The following is a 23456-nucleotide window of genomic DNA, read 5'->3' as shown; positions in this document are numbered from 1 at the left end:
TCCCATATAGTTGGCCTTAAAAAGGCAAATAAAGACTCAAAGCTTGAAAGCCGGAACATAAATAAGCAGTGGTAAATAAAACAAAACAGGAAGACAAGAGTCAAGATCAACAATGTAAACATACTCTATGAAGTAAACGTTTTTTTCACTACTTTCCTCCTTCTCTGCTGGAGCCACTGTCCATGACATCTGTGTAACTGATCTTAGGCTTGATAAGAACATTTAGGCTTACATACTTAGAGAAGGCACCACATTAACCCTTCACGAACTCCATAGATGTATCATTGGTTTTCAGTAGCTTTAAAAAAATATGCATTTGCTCACTGCATCTAAAGCACTTGTGTCAAAGTGGCGGCCCGTGGGCCAAATCTGGCCCGCTGCATCATTTTGTGTGGCCCGGGAAAGTAAATCATGAGTGCTGACTTTCTTTTTTAGGATCAAATTATAATAGAGTATAGATTTATATTATATTTCCTGATTTTCCCCTTTTTAAATCAATAATTGCAGTGTTTTATGTATTTTTTCTTTTAGCGTTGTTTAGGTCAAAAAGCATTTTTTTAATCTAAAATTAAATATATAAAAATATTTTCGGTTTTCCACTTTAATACTGATTTTTTTTAAACTGTTTCCATTTGAAATTAAAAACAAATGATTATTAGAGGTTTTCCCTTGCTAAGAAAAAAAGTTCAAATAAACAGATTTATATATATAAAAAAACTGAATATTTAGGGATTTTGATCCATTTGGACCAAAAGACCGGCGACCAAAAGACCGGCGACCAAAAGACCGGCGACCAAAAGACCGGCGACCAAAAGACCGGCGACCAAAAGACCGGCGACCAAAAGACCGGCGACCAAAAGACCGGCGACCAAAAGACCGGCGACCCAAAGACCGGCGACCAAAAGACCGGCGACCAAAAGACCGGCGACCAAAAGACCGGCGACCAAAAGACCGGCGACCAAAAGACCGGCGACCAAAAGACCGGCGACCAAAAGACCGGCGACCAAAAGACCGGCGACCAAACGTCCGATCATGAACACTGGATATATATTCTTACAATGATGTTGACCACTTCATTAAAAAAATGAGATATAGTGCAGTAATCAATGCAGTTATTGATCTAGAAACCCTATTGTAGTGATGCAGTAGTTTCCTTGTAAGATTTCTGTTTCTCATTTTCAATTAATTCCTCCATTGTCACATAGCATTATGTCTACCAACATCTGGTGTAATGATTCCTATGAGCTTTCAACAGAAATGGTTGAATGGTTAGAATACCACATCTTAGCAATATTCCCATGCTGCCATTGCTAAATACCCTAATTTAAACTCAGATACTACTTCCCAGGGCGGAAAATTCTCAATTTATGTCAATGTGATTTATACAAAATAACCACAGATTAAAGGAAAAGGGGCACAAAAATTCTTTCTTATTACAGGTAGTGAAATTTGGGACTTTGATCAAGTTTTTATTTGGCCAGCGGAAATTCCCACTTTTTCCCAATTATGCAGACGGGCCAGTCAACCTGTCAAAGGTTGCGTTTCACCAAACTTAATCCTTCCTTCTCCCACTGTTCCACTCTTTCCCCCTCCTCTCTGTTTCTCTTATTGTCTTGTTCCAAACTTCTCTCCACATCTTTGCCCCTCGGGCCTCATAGAGCTGGCCTGCTGGATGCCAATTTTCCACTCGGGATCAAGATAAGGACAGACTGTTCTCATAGGAGAAAGATGACTAAAATAGAGTTAGTTAATGGGATTTTTGGGAGTTACCGTATTTTCACGACTATAAGGCGCACTTAAAAGTCTTAAATTTTCTCCAAAACAGACAGTGCGTCTTATAATCCAGTGCGCCTTATATATGGAAAAAAAACAGAAAACCAAAAACCACCACTGTTGGATATTATAAAAAACACAAAGGCCTGAACTGAAACAATACTGTTAAATATGCAGATGCCATCTTAGTTTACAACATCTTCCATCATTTAGCTCCTCCCCCACTGCAAGATTTTATACCAAATAATCCAAAACATCAACAATGGCTGGCTCTAGAGGTGACTGTAAAGTAGTGAGTGCTTCATACCTGGAAGTCAATAGCAATTACCGGATTTTCACGACTATAAGGCGCACTTAAAAGTCTGACATTTTCTCCAAAATAGACAGTACGCCTTATAATACAGTGCACCTTATATATGGAAAAAATGTCATTCATTGAGGGTGCGCCTTATAATGCGGTGTGCCTTATAGTTGTGAAAATACAGTATTTGTTTTAAAGAAATAAAATAAGATGGCCAATTGCACATGAGCAAGGTGGTGATCAAAGAGTTAGATAAAGATTGAAAATATGACTGAAATACAAGAGATGTAATGTAAATGCTAATGACCAACCTAAATTATTTGTATATTTTGAAAGGGGTTGAGACTAACACACATAAAGGGCAACAATTGTCTATTGACTTTTGGTTCACATTGTTTAAAAACAGCAGAAGACATTTGATTTTCTTTATAGATTTTTTTTATTTTTATTTATTTTTTCATGAATATAACTGGCACACTGTCCCAACTGGACCAATGTAAATATCGATCTCCAACAAGGGTGTCAGACTTGGGTTGGTTTAACGTCAACTCGATTTCATGTGGGCCGGACCATTTTAAATATAATATTTAGAATTTTTTTTATAAATGGATTAAAAGAACTGGATTAAAAGCCCTGAATATTCATTTGTTTTTATAGATCTAAAACAATGTTTATTTTAGCTTTTTTAAATATATTTTTCGATTTTACAAAATGATTTTTGAACCAAAAACAGAAAAAAAATATTTAAAAAATTACAATTATTGATTTAAAAGGGGGAAAATAATGAAATTTAATAAACATATACTCTTCATTTTAATTTGATCCTAAAACAGAAAGTTAGCACTCATGATTTACTTTCTCGGGCCGCACAAAATGATGCTGCGGGCCACACTTGGCCCCCGGGGCCGCCACTTTGACACCTGTGCATTAGGGAGTCGTAAAAACGGTTTGTTCCTCAGTCAATGTCATCCATTGGGACCATTCTGAGAGAATAGTTGGTCTTGGAGGTTTTAAACTTTGTCAGCTAGCAGCCTTCTACCTACACACTATCACCCACAGCAAGCATGGTTGACATCCACCCAACTCAACTCTGTCTATTCATTAAAACATCTCTCCATCAATGAGCCTTTCACAGAGGCAGCGGGCAGCATTGGAACGAGCATGTGTCTCTCTTTCAGAGGAATGTGACAGGGCGGTTACCGTATTAACGCACGTCTCGAAACTTCTGCCCCCATTCAGCGTTATTTTAACACTTCAGTGAGCAAATAATGAAACTACTGTGCTCACTGATATTACATATATGCTCTTAAAAGTTTCCATCGTGTCAAAGTCATAGCCCACAGGTCAAATGTTATATTCCACTTCCTAGAGCCAACAGAAATCTCTCACTATTTTTTCCATGACTTTTGTTCCAACTAGTTAGCCATGATACAGTACTGGATAGCAGTAAATAGTAAGTAATATCACAGGACATATAAATGGTTGTTTAACTCGAGCTATGACAGCCTCTCTCTTTTCTTCAAATGAATCTAAACCAGGGGTGGGCAAACTTTTCGGCCCGGGGGCCACATTGACTTTAAAAATTTGACAGATGAGCCGGGTCAGCACAAGATACGATACAAATAAAAAAGTGCATCCGTTAACAGTACATATGAAACATAAACAGAAAAAAAGGACTATTAACATACTCATCACTCATCATTAAAGTAAAAAGTATAAAGTACTAAGTAAAGTAAAAAGGAATGTATTAAGAAATATTAAAATGTAATTAAAAAAAGAGAGAGGCTGTAAAACACAAAAACAAAGAAGAGTGGACAGAGCTACTGCCACTGGCTTCCGCGTGACGGCGCCATCTTGGAGATAAAAAAATATATATTTGGACAAAGTCTGCGGGCCGGATATGGCCCGCGGGCCGTAGTTTTCCCATGGTGATGTCAACCAATCAAAAAGAGTTAAAGCAATTTCTATATCATAAAAAGTCACCCAATTCAAACTGAGACTATATTCATCCTTCATTTTCCAAATAGAAAGAGACTGATGTTCTAATTTCCTTCAAAGAAAATATTTAAAATGTTGAGGTTTTATTTTATATGCCATTAAATATGTCACTGGTTACATAAAACAAAAGCAGCTTGTTTTACGTTTTTTTTCCAACAGTCTACCCAATGAAATCTGAGCCATGACCCAAGAAGATATTGTGTATATCCATATTAAACCATAATTTTTGGCGCACCACTAAACGCCAGAGGATTGTAAATGTTCCATTGATACCAAAAGACAGAGCAATCACACGGCTAAAACAAGTTTGACATCAATAGTTTACATCAATTACTGTAAATCCCTCACAGTCAGTGAAGATTTTCTCTCAGAGGTGGAAAACCCCTTTTTATATCTCTTAAAAAAAATAGTTTATATGAATGCGGTACAATTTACGAGAAAAATATGATGGCATTAGAAAACACATCCATCTATTTTCAACTCCACTTATCCTTGTCAGTCGTAGACTACTGAAGCCTATCCCAGATGACGACATAAAGGGTGACTACACCCTAAACTGGTCCCCAGTCAGTCGTAGACAACGATTTGTACTCATAAGTTTACTCATAGAGTCCTTTAGAGTCTGTGAAGGAAGTGGGTGAGCAGAGGATGCTGACCAGGATGATGTCCATCATGGACAGCACCTCCCACCCCTTGATTGAGTCTGTGGAGTCCCTCCAAAGCTCTTTCAGCAATAGACTGCTGCACCCTCAATGCAGGAAGGAGCGCTTCCACAGATCCTTCCCCCATCAGCTGTCAGGCTCTTTGACAAGACAGCTATGTATATGTATGTATATGTGAGCTTATATACATGTATGTGTACGTATGTATATATGGGCTTATATACATGTATGTATATATAAATGTATGTACAGTGTTCCCCCGATACTTCGCGGTTCAGCTATCGCGGACTCAGAGCTTTGCGGATTTTTTTGAGAAAAAAAAATACAAATATTACATTTGAAACAACATATTTTACAGGTTTTTTTGTTATAACATGAATTTCACTCTCTCTACTTGTATTCTATATGGTGAACTGTATACAGAGGGGTAAAAAAAAATTGGAATTAAATTAAAATTAAGCATTTTGGAAGGGGAATCCCTACTTCCCAGAAATGCACTTATCGCGGGTGGTCCCGGTCCCAATTAATTGCGATAAGTGAGGGAACACTGTACACGTATGTGGATACATTTTTTCAGCAACACGCTTATTTATTTATATATTTATTCATGTATTTATTTATTAACTTCCTTATTACCTATCTATTTATGTCTAAAATGCCCTTCCTATTTCTGCATCTTCACTCTCTTGCTACCGTGACAACGAAATTTCCCGAATACGGGATGAATAAAGTTATCCAATCCAATCACATCTCCACTGAGATCCTATTTAAACAGTAAGTCTGAGTCTTACCTTGCTTTCGCATTTCCTGTGAGTAGCTGTCTTGCATACTATATATAGAAAAAGACAAAATAAGTCATATTTTCACTAATAATGACCTTTCACGATAAGTCAATTGTGGTCTAATGATTGACGAGCTAGGACACAACACTTATCCCATTATGTCAAACTCCAATAATTTCAGTCTGTCAAAGGCCCAAGTGTAGCCAATCAGCAATTTCATTACATTACCTCGACAGAAGGAGCCCACGTTGTCCACGTTCTGGTGACAAACGCTACATTGCCGCCTCTTCTTGAAGGTCTTCTCCTTAAAGACATGAAGCTCTCCTTTCCCTGACTGGCAATACACAAAGAAAGAAGACTCAGCAAAGACTTTTAGTGCATTTTGTCATATGCACATTCACTACCTCATTACCACTAATTCATTACTTTTGGTTATGTAACAGTCTTAAAGTAATAATCCTCATGGTTCTTGCTCATACTGCAATCTAATCCTAAACGTACAGGCATGTGTATGTGTCTGCATGCATCTGTATATAATGAGTGTAATTAATGGTTTGAAATTATGTATATTAACATTCTTTCAAAATATTTTTTATCCATGTGGAACTAGGCCAGACATGGGCAAACTACGGCCTGCGGGCGACATCCAGCCCGTTAGGCTTTTTAATCCGGCCCGCCGACATTGTCCAAATAATGTTTTTTAAAATGTTTTATTATTATTTTTATTTTTCCCAAGATGGCGCCGTCACGCGGAAGCCAGTAGCAATAGCTCTGTCCACTCTTATTTGTTTTTCGTGTTTTACAGCCCTTCTATCTTTTTTTAAATGACATTTTAATATTTCTTAATACATTCCTTTTTACTTTACTTTGTACTTTATACTTTTTACTTTAATGATGAGTGATGAGTATGTTAATACTTAGGTCCTGTTTTTCAGTTTATGTTTCATATGTACTTTTAACGGATGCACTTTTTTATATGTATCGTATCTTGTGCTGACCCGGCCCGTCTATCAAATTGTTAAAGTCAATGTGGCCCCCTCAGGCCAAAAAGTTTGCCCACCCTTGAACTAAGCAGAAAAGATGTGTAAATGGTACGTAGTTGTTTGAAAAAACATTTGTTAAAAAGTGAATTACATTAGTCCTTCCATCTCCTTTGGAAGAAATCTACATAGAGAAGGACCCTTAAATCATTCATATCCTTTGCTTTGTTTTTGTTGGTGATTAGTTGCTCTCCATTCTTTGTTTAGAAGTGGTAGAATCAGAGAAAGCTAAGCCTATAACTAAAATATCCTGTTGATATGCTCAACATATTGTATCATGGTTCAAGCAGAGAAAATATCCCATTAGAAATCCTCCAGTAAGGCTGAAGAGCAGATAATGGTCACTTATTCCATCACAACATGTTAAATAACCAATCTGACAACCAATCCTCTTATTCTGATTCCACTTGTACTGTACCAAGAGAATCTGAACACAGCTGGTAGAGAGTGATGCCAACAAGCAGGCAGCTGTCCAAACAGTGACCAGCTTCGGGAATTGAGCCGGAGCGTCAGGATCATGGAAAAAGTGCACAAATAACTGAGTGTCTTTGTTACCAAGGAGTTACCTCAGAGAAAAAACAAAAACTCTCTTGTGCAGTGAACCGACGAGTTTAAAAACTGTTTAAGGTAAAGATAGCTTATGTTCCTTCATTTCTCGAAACTTGCATTTAAGAATGCAAACTATATATGCACGGTTCTTTTTGTATTTGTTTTTCTCAGATTTTTTCTAACAACATACATGTTAGATTCACAAAAAAGTATTTTGTATATTAATTAATTCGTCTTGCTATTGGTTGTTTAAACTTGCCATCCATTGGCAGTCAGTTCTGGGCAGTTTCGGGAAAACTAAGGCCCGCGGGCCACATCCGGCCTGCCGACGTTGTCTAAATATATATATTTTTTTTAATCCCCAAGATGGCGCCGTCACGCAGAAGCCAGTGGCAGTAGCTTTGTCCACTCTTATTTGTTTATTGTGTTTTACAGCCCCTCTAACTTTTTTTAAATGACATTTTAATATTTCTTAATACATTCCTTTTGACTTTACTTTGTACTTTATACTTTTTACTTTAGTGAGTGATGAGTATGTTAATACTTTAGTCCCTTAACGGATGCACTTTTTTATTTGTATCATATCTTGTTCTGACCCGGCCCATCTATCAAATTTTTAAAGTCAATATGGCCCCCCCGGGCGGAAAAGTTTGCCCACTCCTGATTTAGAGTGCCCAATCAGCCTACCATGCATGTTTTTGGAATGTAGGAGGAAACTGGAGTACCCAGAGGAAACCCACACACCCAGGTAGAACATGCAAACTCCACAAAGGTGGACCAACTTGGATTTCAACCCAGGACCCCAGAGCTGTGTGGCCAACGCGCTAACCACTTATCCACCAATTGCATCATTATATACATAAAATGAGTTGATATAAATAAAAACATTTTATGACACAGCTACATACAAATATGATTCTATATTCTGGAGAATTGTTTAGCCATGCCCATCAGTGGTTAGTTTTATTTTATGCTTTTTATGCAACTGAAACAGTAAGAATGCCCTTTTATATGTTATTTTCACCATTGTGGTTTAACTAACAGTAACAGCGTGTGAGCCTAAACTTATGGTGAGCCTTGTTTATGCTTTTATGAGCAAGTTGAGGTTAGGTTTCAGGAACGTTTCGGGGGAAAATAAATGTTTCATGTTCAAGATATTGTTATTGAGGGGGGGAAAGCATTTGGAAGATCAAAAGATGCCTGCCAAGGCTTAAATATTTTTTCTTTCAATACGAGAAACGGCTACAGTCCAAACGTTTGCGTAGTTTAACAGTTTCGAGAGGGGGTTACAGCTGAGGAAAGAGGAAACAGCTGGTCCCTGGATAGTAATTATTCTCGTGATTGGAATAGTTTAAAAACACTTTTCTCACTTTAAAATAATATCCAGGACATATTCTGGTTGGAATGTTGCTGTTAGTGGATAAAATCAATTTAAAATCAGATCAAATTATCAATATCATGCATACACAACCATAATAAACTTGACGGCATATGTCTATTTTATCCTGGAGTGATTTATATGTGAAATTATATATAGACAACTTGACAAGACCTTTGAATCATTTTAAATGATGAAAAACATTTAATATGTGAAATTTTTAACATTAATCATGCAAGGAAAAGATTTTACTATTTGAAGTATTGAATGATTGAAGTTAGCCAATCTCATTTGAGTCATCAGATCAATTACCAGTGCTTCTATGCCATAGGTGTCAAAGTGGCGGCCCGGGGGCCAAATCTGGCACGCCGCATCATTTTGTGTGGCCCGGGAAAGAAAATCATGAGTGCCGACTTTCTATTTGAGGATCAAATTCAAATGAAGTGTATGGATGTATATAAAATTTCCTGATTTTCCCCCTTTAAAAACAAAAATTTTGATTTTTAATCATTTTTTTCTGTGTTTTTAGTTAAAAAATCATTTTGTATAATATATAAAAAAAAGCTAAAATCTAGGTCTATAAAAAACGGAATATTAAAGGATTTTAATCAAATTAAAATGGCATATAGATGTATATTAAATGTCCTGATTTTCCCTTTTTTAAATCAATAATTGTAATTTTTAAAATAAATTTTATCTGTGTTTTTAGTTCAAAAATAATTTTGTAAAATCTAAAAATATATTAAAAATAAGCTAAAATCTAGTTCTATGAAAAACGGAATATTAAGGGAATTTAATTCAGTTCTTTTAATCCATTTATCAAAAAAAAAAATCTAAATATTATATCTAAAAAGGTTCGGCCAACATGAAACTCTTAAATCAATAATAGTCATTTTTTAATCATTTTTTTCTGTGTTTTTAGTTCAAAAACCATATTGTAAAATCTAAAAATATATTGAAAAAAAGCTAAAATAAACATTGTTTTAGATCTATAAAAAAACTGAATATTCAGGGCTTTTAATCCAGTTCTTTTAATCCATTTATTAAAAAAAAAAACTATCTAAATATCATATCTAAAATGGTCCGGCCCACATAAAACCGAATTGATGTTAACGCATCCCGCGAACCAAACTCGAGTCAGACACCCTTGTTCCATCCCTTTCAAGCCTGCAATATCACCCCACAAAAACTCATACTGCACATACACAAGAGTCTCTTATTCCCCATGACTTTGCACTCCTTGTAGCATCGAAAAGAAGCAGATTTTTACGTCAAAGAGATGCTGTCTAACCCGAATTCCCTCCCTTAGCTCACTCGCCGTCCTGGAACAGTTGCAGGATTCAACGAAGGAGGTGCTACACACATTTACAAACGAGGTATAGTACACACACATTCATAAACAAACACATCCATACAAAGATGGCCATTGGTGTACTCCATTCGCTGAGAGCTTCCTCACTTCTTCCTTCTTTTTTTCCTTTCTAAAAATAGTCCTCTATTAGAACAAGGGTGGTCTTGTGTGGGAGGGGTGCAACACTGACTGGGTGACTGGTTACGGTGACCTCGGGTTTGACACCAGCTGACAACTTTCGAATGGTTTGGACATTCAATAGTAGGTTTTCGTTTTGGTTACTCACGAGGTAAAAAGATTGGGGATCGACAAATTATTCTGACAAAAGAATGTGTCCTCAATTATATTCAACTAAGACCTGTGTGAAATGTATCACAATTTAAAGATTAGGCTTGATCACACGGTTGTCACTTCCACTGTTGCTTTCGATATGTTATAATGCAGTAAGTGTTACTATTAAAAGGGTTCATGTGCAGAGAGATATTAGGCCAGGGGTAGGGACTCTATGGCTTGGGAGCCATATGTGGCTCTTTTGATGGGTGTACATGCCTTTTTAAATCAGAATTTTTCTTCATTAGACTCTTCTGCATGCATTCTCTCATTGATACTTATTGATTAGCAACAGTGGAATGATGTTCTCAAAAGAATTCAGACTTTTTTTTATTTTCAAAGTGGTGAAATAAATAATAAATGGTTACATTTTCAGGTATTTTTACTTTTAAATTCTGAGTGTTCATAAGTTGAAAATGTTCATAAGTTGAAAGTGTTCATAAGTTGAAAGTGTTCACAAGTTGAAAGTGTTCATAAGTTGAAAGTGTTCATAAGTTGAAAGTGTTCATAAGTTGAAAGTGGTCATAAGTTGAAAGTGTTCATAAGTTGAAAGTGTTCATAAGTTGAAAGTGTTCATAAGTTGAAAGTGTTCATAAGTTGAAAGTTTTCATAAGTTGAAAGTGTTCATAAGTTGAAAGTGTTCATAAGTTGAAAGTGCTCATAAGTAGAAAGTGTTCATAAGTTGAAAGTGTTCATAAGTTGAAGTTGTTCATAAGTTGAAGTTGTTCAAATTGAAGTTGTTCAAATTGAAGTTGTTCAAATTGAAGTTGTTCAAATTGAAGTTGTTCAAATTGAAGTTGTTTAAATTGAAGTTGATTAAGTGCTATATTTTGTATTATAATTTGTGTTTAAGGCCTATATAAGTATATTGAAGGTTTATATAAGTGCATTTGTATGTTTAAGGCTTGTATAAGTAACCAACATTGGTTTGTACTGAAGAAAACATTTAATAAAATGTAGAGAATACATACAGTACTGTATACATACATTAGGGATTTATGAGAAACTACCCGAAAGAAGCTATCTAATGACAATTGGACAGTTTTCTTCTGTTTTTCATCAGAAATGATACGGTAGCACTGTAGGCACCATTCAATTGATTTGCAACCTTAGTGCAATGTTCAATATTTGGGTCCTGCTGCCCGACCTTTCTGTTTCTAAATCATACTGACGGTCGAACGATTCAAGTTGTAGTATTCCCGTGCAACGCTCACCACTTTCTCACGCCCATCAAGCTTCTTTATTATTGCCACTTTGGTTTCAAATGAAATGCCTTGCCTCTTCCTTGCACCTCTCTCACTAGAAGCCTTTCGCTTTTCACCAACTATAATGAATAATGGATGCGTGAGATATTTAATGATAGAAATCAAAAATGTTCTTTGCAAAGTGGAGATGCGTCACACACTTCCGCACTAAAGAGGAAGGTAGATGCTGGGTGAGCAGAGTTCTCACAGCGCCAGGTGTCGGTATTAGTGGCGGAAAGAAAGTACTACACGCAAAATGGCGCGCAATACAAAATCGAACTTATGAACATTTTTCGACATAAACACAATTTGTATACATGTTCGTATGTACCGTTTGTTCATAAGTTGAATGTTCATAAGTAAGGGAGCGTCTGTATATTGACATGAAATTAGAATTCAACAGTCACATTATAAAATTTAAAAGTTGATGTCATTTTAATGGTCTGTGGTCAAACTCTTTCATTTGTTTGTTATGTTATTTTTTAGTAAGTTCCACCCTCCATTGAAATACTATCACATGGTCTGCTATCAGGATGCCAGCATCATTTACTGGCATCCACTCCAATTATTACATGTGTTAATTCATGTGTGTGTGTGTGTCCACAGGGTGGGACAAGCAGGGAAGGGAACACAGAGTGCTTGTTCCTGAGGTGAGGTCACGGTGCACTTCCGTTTCTCAAAATTCATGCTGTTAATACACAGAAAACATTCGAGCATGCACAGAAAAACAGCAAAAAAATGGCCCTCAAAGGACCAGCTCTAACAGCCCAGCTGTATATGTTCATACAAATTTACCAGCAAAAAAACTCAACATCTGTTTTGCTTTAAAAATGTTAAACGTATACAATTGAAGTGGGTCTAGTGAGATGATGGCATCATTGTTGATATTTAAGGAGAAGAGTTTGGCATAATTTGGATTCCAAGCGATTAAAAAGAGGATATTATTTGCAGTTTTAACTTTTTGGTAGAAATAGTTGGAGTGGCTGCACCATAAGGTGGTGTTTTACAATTTAGTAGTACTGCCATATTAATTTGAAATACTTGCTATTTCTTTTCTTGTTCTTCTATATCTAGGCTGTTTAAAAACAAAGACTAACAATTGTCATAACCACCAAGCCACAGGTGTCAAAGTGGCGGCCCGGGGGCAAAATCTGGCCCGCCGCATCATTTTGTGTGGTCCGGGAAAGTAAATCATGAGTGGTGACTTTCTGTTTTAGGATCAAATTAAAATGAAGAGTATAGATGTATATTACATTTCATGATTTTCCCCTTTTAAACTCGATGATTGTGATATTTTTAATGATTTTTTCTGTGTTTTTAGGTCAAAAATAATTTTGTAAAATTTAAAAATATATTTTAAAAAAAGCTAAAATCTAGATCTATAAAAAACTGAATGTTAAGAGATTTTAATCAAATTAAAATGAAGAGTATATATGTATATTAAATTTCCTGATTTTCCCCCTTTTAAATCAATAATTGTAATTTTTCAATCATTTTTTTCTGCGTTTTAGTTCAAAAATCATTTTGTAAAATCTAAAAATATATTTAAAATAAACATTGTTTTAGATCTATAAAAAACTGAATATTCAAGCCATTTAATTCAGTTCATTTCATCAATTCATTAAAATAAATCTAAATATTATATCTAAAATGCCCCACGTGAAATCAAGTTGACGTTAAAGCGACCCGCGAACCAACCCAAGTCTGACACCCTTGATCTAAGATGTTTAAAAACATAGAGTCACTATTGTTATAACCACCAAGTTATGGTCAGCCCTGTCATCATGGTAAGAAAAGCCCAGTGGCACTGCTGAATCATTTAGTGATGCAATGATTGCAAGCCATTCGGTACAAGAGTGAATGATGATCACCAACTTTTTTGAAACTGGCAACTACTCTGCCTCTTGGGGACTAAATAATGCAAAGATTACTTGCTCAAGCAATATCACAAGAAACAGTCTATAGCTTAATTTGAGATCAAGTGGGCCGAACCAGTAAACTCATTGCAAAATGACATAGAACTAACAATAAGCCCACTTTTTTCCCTTTGTATTAGTCACTAATACTAATAATTAGTGCAAAGAATTAGTAAATTATCAAAATGTTTATTAACAGAATTTTCATTTACATTATGAACAATATATTATAAACAAGAAAACAACATAACATAAATAAATGTCAATTCATGTTGTCTGCACATACTAAAACACTACCTAGCGGATAATACAAGAACTACAAATTTTAAAGAAAATTCATATTTTTTTTTATGCAATGCAGTTTTCTTCTCCGGGCCGTACCAAACCACCAGACGGGCCGGATCCGGCCCGCGGCCTTATGTTTGACACCACTGGTCTATAGTACGTATCACCTCAGCAGAAGGAAGGTGTTTTAACGGTAACAGCCAAAAACTGAGAGAAAAGGGGCTTCTTTTATTTTTAACAACTGCTAGATTAATAGAGGGTGATGTTGGAAACCTGGAAGGAATTCCTTCCATCATCTAGTTACACCTTCGAATGAAAAGTATCTCAGAGACACATCATTATTTTTTTTCATTTACTCCCACTTTAACCAGAAATTCTTTTTAAAAAGGCCTTTTCCCAGTTTAATACATCAGATTAGGTTTTTTAGAGAGTTTGGCGACACTGCAGACAATGTTATCGGGTTGCAGGTTGTTCTTTGCATTTGAGAGGCAGGATGCCGATCCTGACAAGCCATCATGATGTAAAGCCAACAAAAACAGCCATCATTAATCATCCTGGCATAACACACACACACACACACACACTTTCAGGATATCAAGAGGAGTCCCACGCTTAAGGAAAATGACAGCCACATCATGGGTAAATATATATCTTTTGCATACTGGTATTTCTTAAGTAACATTTTCACCTTAGGTCACAGGTGTCAAAGTGGCGGCCCGGGGGCCAAATCTGGCCCGCCGCATCATTTTGTGTGGTCCGGGAAAGTAAATGATGAGTGCCGACTTTCTGTTTTAGAATCAAATTAAGATGAAGAGTATAGATGTATATTGAATTTCCGGATTTTTCCCCATTTTAAATCAATAATTCTCATTTTTTAATCCATTTTTCAGTTTTTAGTTCAAAAATCATTTTGTAAAATCTAAGAATTTATAAAAAAAAAGCTAAAATCTAGATCTATAAAAAACTGAATATTAAGGAATTTTAATCAAATTGGTTCAAATTAAAATGAAGAGTATAGATGTATATTAAATTTACTGATTTCCCCCTTTTAAATCAATAATTGTCTTTTTTAATCAATTTTTTCTGTGTTTTTAGTTCAGAAATCATTTTGTAAAATCTAAAAATATATTGTAAAAAAGCTAAAATAAACATTGTTTTAGATCGATAACAAACTGAATATTCAAGGATTTTAATCCAGTTCATTTAATCCATTTATTTAAAAAAAATCTAAATATTATATCTAAAATTGTCCGGCCCACATGAAATCGACTTGACGTTAACGCGGCCCGCGAACCAACCCAGGCCAGGAATCTGTACCGTGCCTGGTGCCCATAGTTGGCTGGGATAGGCTCCAGCACCCCTGCGATCAAAACTGGTGTAACAGACATTAGCATGACCACTTTTGACATTTACTCCAACTGATATTTACTCCAGAAATTACTATAGAGAACCATTCACTTCAGTTATTACAAGAGATCTCTGTTTAAACAAATTCTTTTTCACTCTCAAATCAAATCATTATAATATATAAAGAACATTTAGGAATAGGAACAAAAAGGCAGTTAGACAAGGGAAATGACTCAAATAGCAAACAAGTTATGCATAATTATTGTTATTTAATGTATTGTATCAAATCTAAAACACATCTAAAGAACAAGAACTGGAAATATGGCAGCCAGACAGACAGACATTACTGAACAACTGACAAAACTTTGATGAGATCAGACCTTATGGGAAGGAAGAGCTGCCTCAACAGATGGGTGCGGTACACCATAGCCTCCTGTCCCCATTCATTCATTCATTCATGCACCAATGGAACAACATTCTGGAGTGATTAGTTCCATATTCCACAACTTGCAAATATGTGTCTGTCCTCAATTATAAAATGAGACTCAAGTCAACCACTCAAGTGACTTTGGGTAAGATCTAAATGTCAAAAGTCATTTTTAACACATGACATGATTCCAACAGCTAAATGCAAGTCAATTTTAAGGCTATTTAATACCAATATACTAAATGTCTTAAGCCAGGGGTGTCAAACATACGGCCCGCGGGCCGGATCCGGCCCGTCTGGTGGTTTGGTACGGCCCGGGGAAGAAAGCTGCATTGTATAAAAAAAATATGAATTTTCTTTAAAATGTGTAGTTATTGTATTATCCGCTAGGGGGCGCGGTGTTTTAGTACGTGCAGACAACATGAATTGACATTTATTTATGTTCTTATGTTATTCTATTGTTCATAATATATTGTTCATAATGTAAAAGGGAAATTCTGTTAATAAACATTTTGATAATTTACTCATTCTTTGCACTAATTATTAGTATTAGTGATTAATACAAAGGAAAAGAGAGGGCTTATTGTTAGTTCTATGTCATTTTGCAATGAGTTTACTGGTAAAGCTGCGTTGTATACAAAAATATGATTTTTTTTTTTAATTTGTAGTTGGATTATCCGCTAGGGGGCGCAGTGTTTTAGTACGTGCAGACAAGATGAATTGACATTTATTTATGTTCTTATGTTATTCTCTTGTTCATAATATATTGTTCATAATGGAAAAGGAAAATTCTGTTAATAAACATTTTGATAATTTACTCATTCTTTGCACTAATTATTAGTATTAGTGACTAATACAAAGGAAAAAAAGTGGGCTTATTGTTAGTTCTATGTAATTTTGCAATGAGTTTACTGCTGCGGCCCGCTTGATCTCAAATTAAGCTGTAACTCCTGTCTTAAGCAATAGACTTCCAATCGATTCTGATTGGATGTGTAGCCACACCAAATGGTACTAAACCATGACCCAGTCCTCCCAATTTAAATGATTTAAAAATGTATCGTTGTCAAAATCGAGGAAAGAGTTAAAAATCATGATATAAAAAAAAATCAGTCAATCAATCAATTTACTAGCATTGTTTGGGTCCAAAAACATATGGGTTTCATTCATTTGAAAAGTATATTCATTTTTTAAAGTCACATATTATTCATGCCTAATTTTATTCATACAAATTGCCCGTATTATTGTCCGTCTCCTTGTGCCCTGTTATTGGCTGTCCACCGATTCAAGGTGTCCCCCACCTGGGACTTGTAATTAGCTGGGATAGGCTCAAGCACTCTCTTGTGGGGATAAGCAGTTCAGGAAATGAATGAATGTATCCTATATATTGATGTTTTATCTTATGTACGCCACACTTACATAATAAAACATATTTGTGTGCATTTTTTGAGTCACTTGCCCTATAAAGGGTTTAAATCAGGGGTGTCAAACTCATGTGGACCGGACCATTTTAGATATAATATTTAGATTTTTTTTAATAAATGGATTAAAAGAACTGGATTAAATTCCCTGAATATTCAGTTTTTTATAGATCTAAAACACTGTTTATTTTAGCATTTTTAATATATATATTTAGATTTTACAAAATGATTTTTGAACTGAAAACAGAAAAAAATGATTAAAAAATGACAATTATTGATTTAAAACAGGGAAAATCAGGAAATTTAATATAAATATATACTCTTCATTTTAATTTGATTCTAAAACAGAAAGTCACCACTTATCATTTACTTTCCCGGACCACACAAAATGATGCAGCGGGCCAGATTTGGCCCCCGGGCCGCCACTTTGACACACGTGGGTTAAGTGTATAACATTAACAAATGACTAACTTTGACGCCGTAACCTCCAGGGAATGAAAGGGGTGGGCGTGGGGGCGAACTGCTTAATGCATCATATGACCCCCACCAACCCCCCTCCAGAAGACACGCATGTCATTAGAATCAATTCAATAAAGATTAATATTGTGAGGGAAGCTAATAGCTCTTCTCCTCCTGACTTTTACATCAATCTATAAACTCTCTTAACTCGAATAAAAAACAAGTAACGGCAAATTAACATGAAAAAGTGCCACACACAAAATCCCAATTGCGCATCACCCATCCAAAACACACTTGAAGAAGTCAACTCACTAAAAAAAATGGACACTCGTTTCTCTTACCTTGTTGGATTTGCTGCTAAACATGCTTCCAGTGTTCGAACTCTCAAAATGGGCCTCACATGTCGATCAGAACCTCCACGAACACGACTACTTTTTTGCTCTAACTGCTATGAGATCACTTGTTTGCTCACTCTAGTCCACCCTTCGAGTTTGTGTTGGTAGTGGGTTGAAACGATAGGGCGGGGCCACAAGAATGGAAGGGGCGTGGTATTATCGCTACTCGCCACGCCATTGGTCTATTTGGGGAGGGCATCTAAAACATAGAGCCAACCCTTGGAAAAAATTACAGGTAGAGTGAATAGTGCTACTGTAAACTACTATTGTCTCATTTTCTGAACCATGTTATCTTCACTAGGGTCACGGGGGGTGCTGGAGCCTATCCCATTTCCGATTTTTTAATTGGATTAAAAGAACTAGATTAAAGCCCTGAATATTATTTTTTTATAGATGTAAAACAATGTTTATTTTAGCTTTTTTTAAATATATTTTTAGATTTTACAAAATTATTTTTTAACTAAAAACTGAAAAAAATGATTAAAAAATTCATCCCTGAATATTCATTTTTTACAGATCTAAACAATGTATATTTTAGCCTTTTTTGTATATTTTTAAAATTTACCAAATTATTTTTTAACTAAAACCTGAAAAAAATGATTTAAAAAAATTAAACCCTGAATGTTCATTTTTTATAGATCTAAAACAATGTTTATTTTAGCTTTTTTAATATATTTTTAAATTTTACAAAATGATTTTTAACTAAAAACTGAAAAAATGATTTAAAATTTACAATTATTGATTTAAAAAGGGGGAAATCAGGATAACCAATCGCGCCACTAGGCCATCCCCTACTATTGTGAATATTGTTTATGATAGAAAAAAATTGCATAATATTGTTTATTATTATTGTCCCTTTTTAATTTTGGTAACAAACAAGTGATCATAAAGCAGCCTGCAGTTACTGCTTCAATTATAGGTATAAAGCTTACTACTACTACCATCTAGTGGTGAAAATGTGACGACTGCATGTCTTACTGACGTTCAGGCATATATTTTTCTACAGCCTGAACTTCCATGTGTTGTAGGCATGCACATGTCTGATGTTGGGTAACTGTATCCCTTCTAATCAGAGCAGAACGTGACTTCCCTTCAGAACATAAAGCAAGTGCTAATGCAATCCATGCCTTTTGCTCATTTATGAGGAATGCCTGGATTTCTTTTCTTCTTCTTTGGAAAGTTTGGAATGTTTTAAGGAATATGAATGCATTTGGGCATTTGCAATGCATGGTGAAAAATATTTGTGAAATAAAGTTAATGGGAAGAGTGCAACTTGGGAAAATAATAAAGAGCGAGAGACAGGAAACCAATGCTTGGGGTTGGAATGAGGCCGCGAGTGGGTCACAAAATGGGGGGACGTTCTCACATGGAAGGAAGATGGAGTTATGGATGGAGGAAATGTAGTAAGACTACAGATGATTAAGAGACAATAATGTTTTCACCCTATAGGGGAAATGTGTCAAAGTGGCAGCCCGGGGGCCAAATCTGGCCCGCCGCGTCATTTTGTTTGGCCCGGGAAAGTAATTGGTGAGTGCCGACTTTCTGTTTTAGGATCAAATTAAAATGATAGATGTATATTATATTTCCTCATTTTTCCTCTTTTAAATCAATAATTGAAATTTTTTAATCATTTTTTCTGTGTTTTTAGTTCAAAAATCATATTGTAAAATCTAAAAATCTATAAAAATATTTTCTGTTTTCCACTTTAATATGGAACATAATGATTAAAAGAGATTTTCCCTTACTAAGAAAAAAATATCTAATAAACACTTTGTTTCAGATCAATAAAAAACGGAATGAGTGCCGACTTTCTGATTTAGGATCAAATTAAAATGAAAGGTATAGATGCATATTAAATTTCATGATTTTCCCACTTTTAAATCAATAATTGTCATTTTTTAATCATTTTTTTGTGTTTTTAGTTCAAAAATCACTTTGTAAAATCTAAAAATATATTTTAAAAAAAGCTAAAATAAACATTGTTTTAGATCTATTAAAAACTGAATATTCAGGGCTTTTAATGTAGTTCCTTTAATTTATTTATTAAAAAAAATCTAAATATTATATCTAAAATGGTCCGGCCCACGTAAAATCAAGTTGACGTTAAAGCGGCCCGCAAACCAACCCGAGTCTGACACCCTTGCATTAACACATTAAAGTAAACAGTTCAATTTCAAGTTCTAGAGTTGTCCTCACTTTGCCATCATTGGGACTATTCTTTGTTCAGGAATCCCACACTTCATAAAAGCCTGCATAAACTCACAGAACTAAAGTTTGACAACATTTGCATCGTCACATGGTGATACTTTTGAGGCATATTTTGCCCAAGCAATTGGTTGCATTTAGTTTGGGTGTTCTCACCATTCATAATGGATATTTTGCAAAATTTAGCTAGAAAAATCAGTGAGATTAACAGCAACACGTGAGGCAGTCGTCACTTTTGTTTTCTTGGTGTTAAACAGCTGCACCTTATCAGCATTTTGGCTTATTGCCTTCCAGCCCAGCTTCTCTAGCCACCTCCTTTTCTTCCTCCCCTCATTTCCTGTAGGCCCCCCAACACCATCCCTTTTGTCATTTAGTCTCGTCCACTACTATTATATTTGGTTCATTTGTTAAGTAAGACTGGTTCGCGGGCCGCTTTAACATCAACTCGATTTCATGTGGGCCGAAGAACTGGATTAAACGCCCTGAATATTCAGTTTTTTATCGATCTAAAACAAAGTTTATTTTAGCTTTTTTTATATATATATATTTTTTTTTTTAGATTTTAGAAATTGATTTTTGAACTATGGACACAGAAAAAATGGATTAAAAAATAACAATTATTAATTTAAAAGGGAGAAAATCTGGAAATTTAATATACATCAATACTCTTATAGTCCATTATTTTTGTATATTTATTTTTAGATTTTACAAAATGCTTTTTGACCTAAAAAACACCAAAACAAAAAAAAAACATTAAAAAACTGCAATTATTGATTTAAAAATGGGGAAATCAGGAAATGTAATATACATCTATACTCTTCATTTTAATTTGATCCTAAAACAGAAAGTCAGCATTCATGATTTACTTTCCCGGGCCACACAAAATGATGCGACGGGCCAGATTCGGCCCCCGGACCACCACTTTGACACCCATGTTGTTAATATGTTTGCACAGTACAATGGGATTGATACAAATAATTAATCTAAGGTGGGCAAACTATTCTACAAAGAGCTGCGGTGGGTGCAATCAGTGAATTGCAGTCAGGTGCTTCCTATTTGAGCAGAAACATTGATTTAACTCCTGTTTACATTTCATCTGGCAACCCTGTGCAGCTCATTAGTCAAATAAATACAGGACAAATGAACAACAGTTCACCGAGTAACTAAAATGAGCCCAGATTTGCACAAGTTGGAGACATCTTCCAGAAGAAAATGTTGTACTTCTCTATCTTGACCCTGCATTTTTTTGTAACAAAAAAGACAATTTCTAAATATAGAACTAAGTTCTGTCCAGACTATTGTTTTAAATCCACAAAACTGACTGGAAAGCAGCCACACTCACAGAGCTGAAGCCATATTTCTTTTTTTTTTTCTAATTTTTTCACAACCATGGCTGAGTTGAGTTGTGTTCTCTTCTAGGGTGGCGCTATATTTACCAATAGCCGATCCCTCAGTGTTCCTTCCTGTTGCTAGTGTGTTTATTGTGAATGTCTGTGGCTCCAAGCCACAGTCTAGGTCAGACATGGGCAAACTACGGCTCGCAAGCCACATCCGGCCCGCGAGGCGTTTTAATCCGGCTCGCTGACGTTGTCCAATTTATTTATTTATTTATTTTCCAAGATGGCGCCGTCACACGGAAGCCAGTGGCAGTAGCTCTGTCCACTCTTATTTGTTTTTCGTGTTTTACAGCCCCCATTTTTAAATTACATTTTAATATTTCTTATTACATTCCTTTTTACTTTACTTTGTACTTTATACTTTTTACTTTAATGATGAGTGATGAGTGTTAATACTTTAGTTATTTTTTTCTGTTTATGTTTCATATGTACTGTTAACGGATGCACTTTTTTATATGTATCGTATCTTGTGCTGACCCGGCCCATCTGTCATATTTTTAAAGTCAATGTGGACCCCGGGCCGAAAACTTTGCCCACCCCTATGTCCACTCTTATTTGTTTTTCATGTTTTACAACCCCTCCATCTTTTTTTAAATTACATTTTAATATTTCTTAATACTTTTTACATTACTTTGTACTTTATACTTTTTACTTTAATGATGAATGATGAGTATGTTAATATTTTAGTCCTTTTTTTTGTTTATGTTTTATATGTACTGTTAACAGATGCACTTTTTTATCTGTATCGGATCTTGTGCTGACCCGGCCCATCTGTCAAATTTTTAAAGACAATGTTGACCCCGGGGCGAAAACTTTGCCCACTCCTGTCCTACTCTCTCGTCAAAATTTACAAGAATAATTTATTTTCCAAATTTAACTAACTACCATTACACCTCAATTCGAAGATGCACAATTGTCATAAAAGTTGTTTTGTTTGAGATTTCTGATCAAGGCTCCATAGAGTCTCTTCTAGTCATCTCTCCAAAAGACATAAGAATAGAAAAACTTGTTACATATTTTTTAACCAAATAATTACAGAGGGCCACAATATGTGAACCTCTTCCATACACGTAAAACCTTGAGAAAAACAAGTACTTTAAAAACAACAACAGCCCATAAATAGAAGAGACAACATTTCTTGGTGGGATATAGCTGCTTCCCACAGACATTTACTCTCTCGAGGGTCAGTCAGCGCCAGTTGACGTGGTCCAGAGGGCGCCGCGTTCCCACAGTGCTCGCCATGTGATTTAGGCCCCGTAGGGACATGTGGTTTGACCGAGCATACGTACATATTTAAAAATGGAGCACAGAAGGCAGAAGGCTCAAACATTTCTTGAGACAGTAACGGGAACTATTACTTGTGACTATATAGAATTCAGTGGCGGTCCCTGAATTTCCTAGTGACACCTTCAGCAAAAACTATTTCTGACCCTGGCAACAAATAATGGCTGAAATGTGATTGGTTAAATGCTTCAATATGAAAACACACATCTGAAAGCAGTGAAACCAGTGGGGAAAGCAATGAAAGGAAGCTAACGGACAATTTGGAATTATTTAATAAGTATTGATGGACAAAATATAATATTTGATTCAGATATTTCTTAGGTCGGGGGAAGGCATTGAAGGCCCTGACGGCACACCACTGATAGAATGTAACAGAGCAAACTTACACTACAAAATAAGTCATAATTTTATGTTTTATCATGTCACTTTGCCATTGACAAGAGCGGAATTGGCTATTAGCTACCGTATTTTCACGACTATAAGGCGCACTTAAAAGTCTTAAATTTTCTCCAAAATAGACAGTGCGCCTTATAATCCAGTGCGCCTTATATATGGAAAAACAGAAAAACAAAAACGAAAAACCACCACTGTCGGATATTAAAAAAAAAAAAAACGCCCGAACTGAAACAATACTGTTAAATATGCAGATGCCATCTTAGTTGCGCCTTATAATGCAGTGCGCCTTATACATGGGAAAAATGTAATTCATTGAAGGTGCATCTTATAATGCAGTGCACCTTATAGTCGTGAAAATACGCTACTTAACATTATTCATTCACCAGCCAGAAAAGCTGATTGTAGATAATGAATGTGTCATTGCATTACAGCACTGGTACCGTCAGTGCATCACTGCACTTGTGTCATCACAGATGTGGTGATGGGATGCCTATGTCATCAACCTCATCATATAACATG

At 35.5% G+C, this 23456-nt stretch overlaps 1 protein-coding gene across 4 annotated transcripts in view; it reads right to left on the bottom strand.

Annotated features, from left to right (window-relative positions):
• tns2a (tensin 2a) overlaps window positions 1-23456 on the bottom strand; it is a 52263-nt gene that overhangs the window by 27455 nt on the left and 1352 nt on the right. For 3 of the 4 annotated variants that reach the window (XM_077716940.1, XM_077716948.1, XM_077716957.1), the window contains exons 2-3: window positions 5745-5850; window positions 5526-5563 (exon numbers count right to left, since the gene is read on the bottom strand). In XM_077716940.1, coding sequence (XP_077573066.1) covers window positions 5526-5563; window positions 5745-5850 — 144 coding nt within the window. Of the gene's footprint in view, window positions 1-5525; window positions 5564-5744; window positions 5851-17601; window positions 17743-23456 lie in introns of those variants that run through there. The other variant, XM_077716965.1, reaches the window with a different exon arrangement.

This window comes from Stigmatopora nigra, chromosome 1 (genome assembly GCF_051989575.1).
Source record: "Stigmatopora nigra isolate UIUO_SnigA chromosome 1, RoL_Snig_1.1, whole genome shotgun sequence".
NCBI lineage: Eukaryota > Metazoa > Chordata > Actinopteri > Syngnathiformes > Syngnathidae > Stigmatopora > Stigmatopora nigra.
Note: the sequence above shows the minus strand (reverse complement) of the source record. Positions and strands in the feature narration are given on the sequence as shown.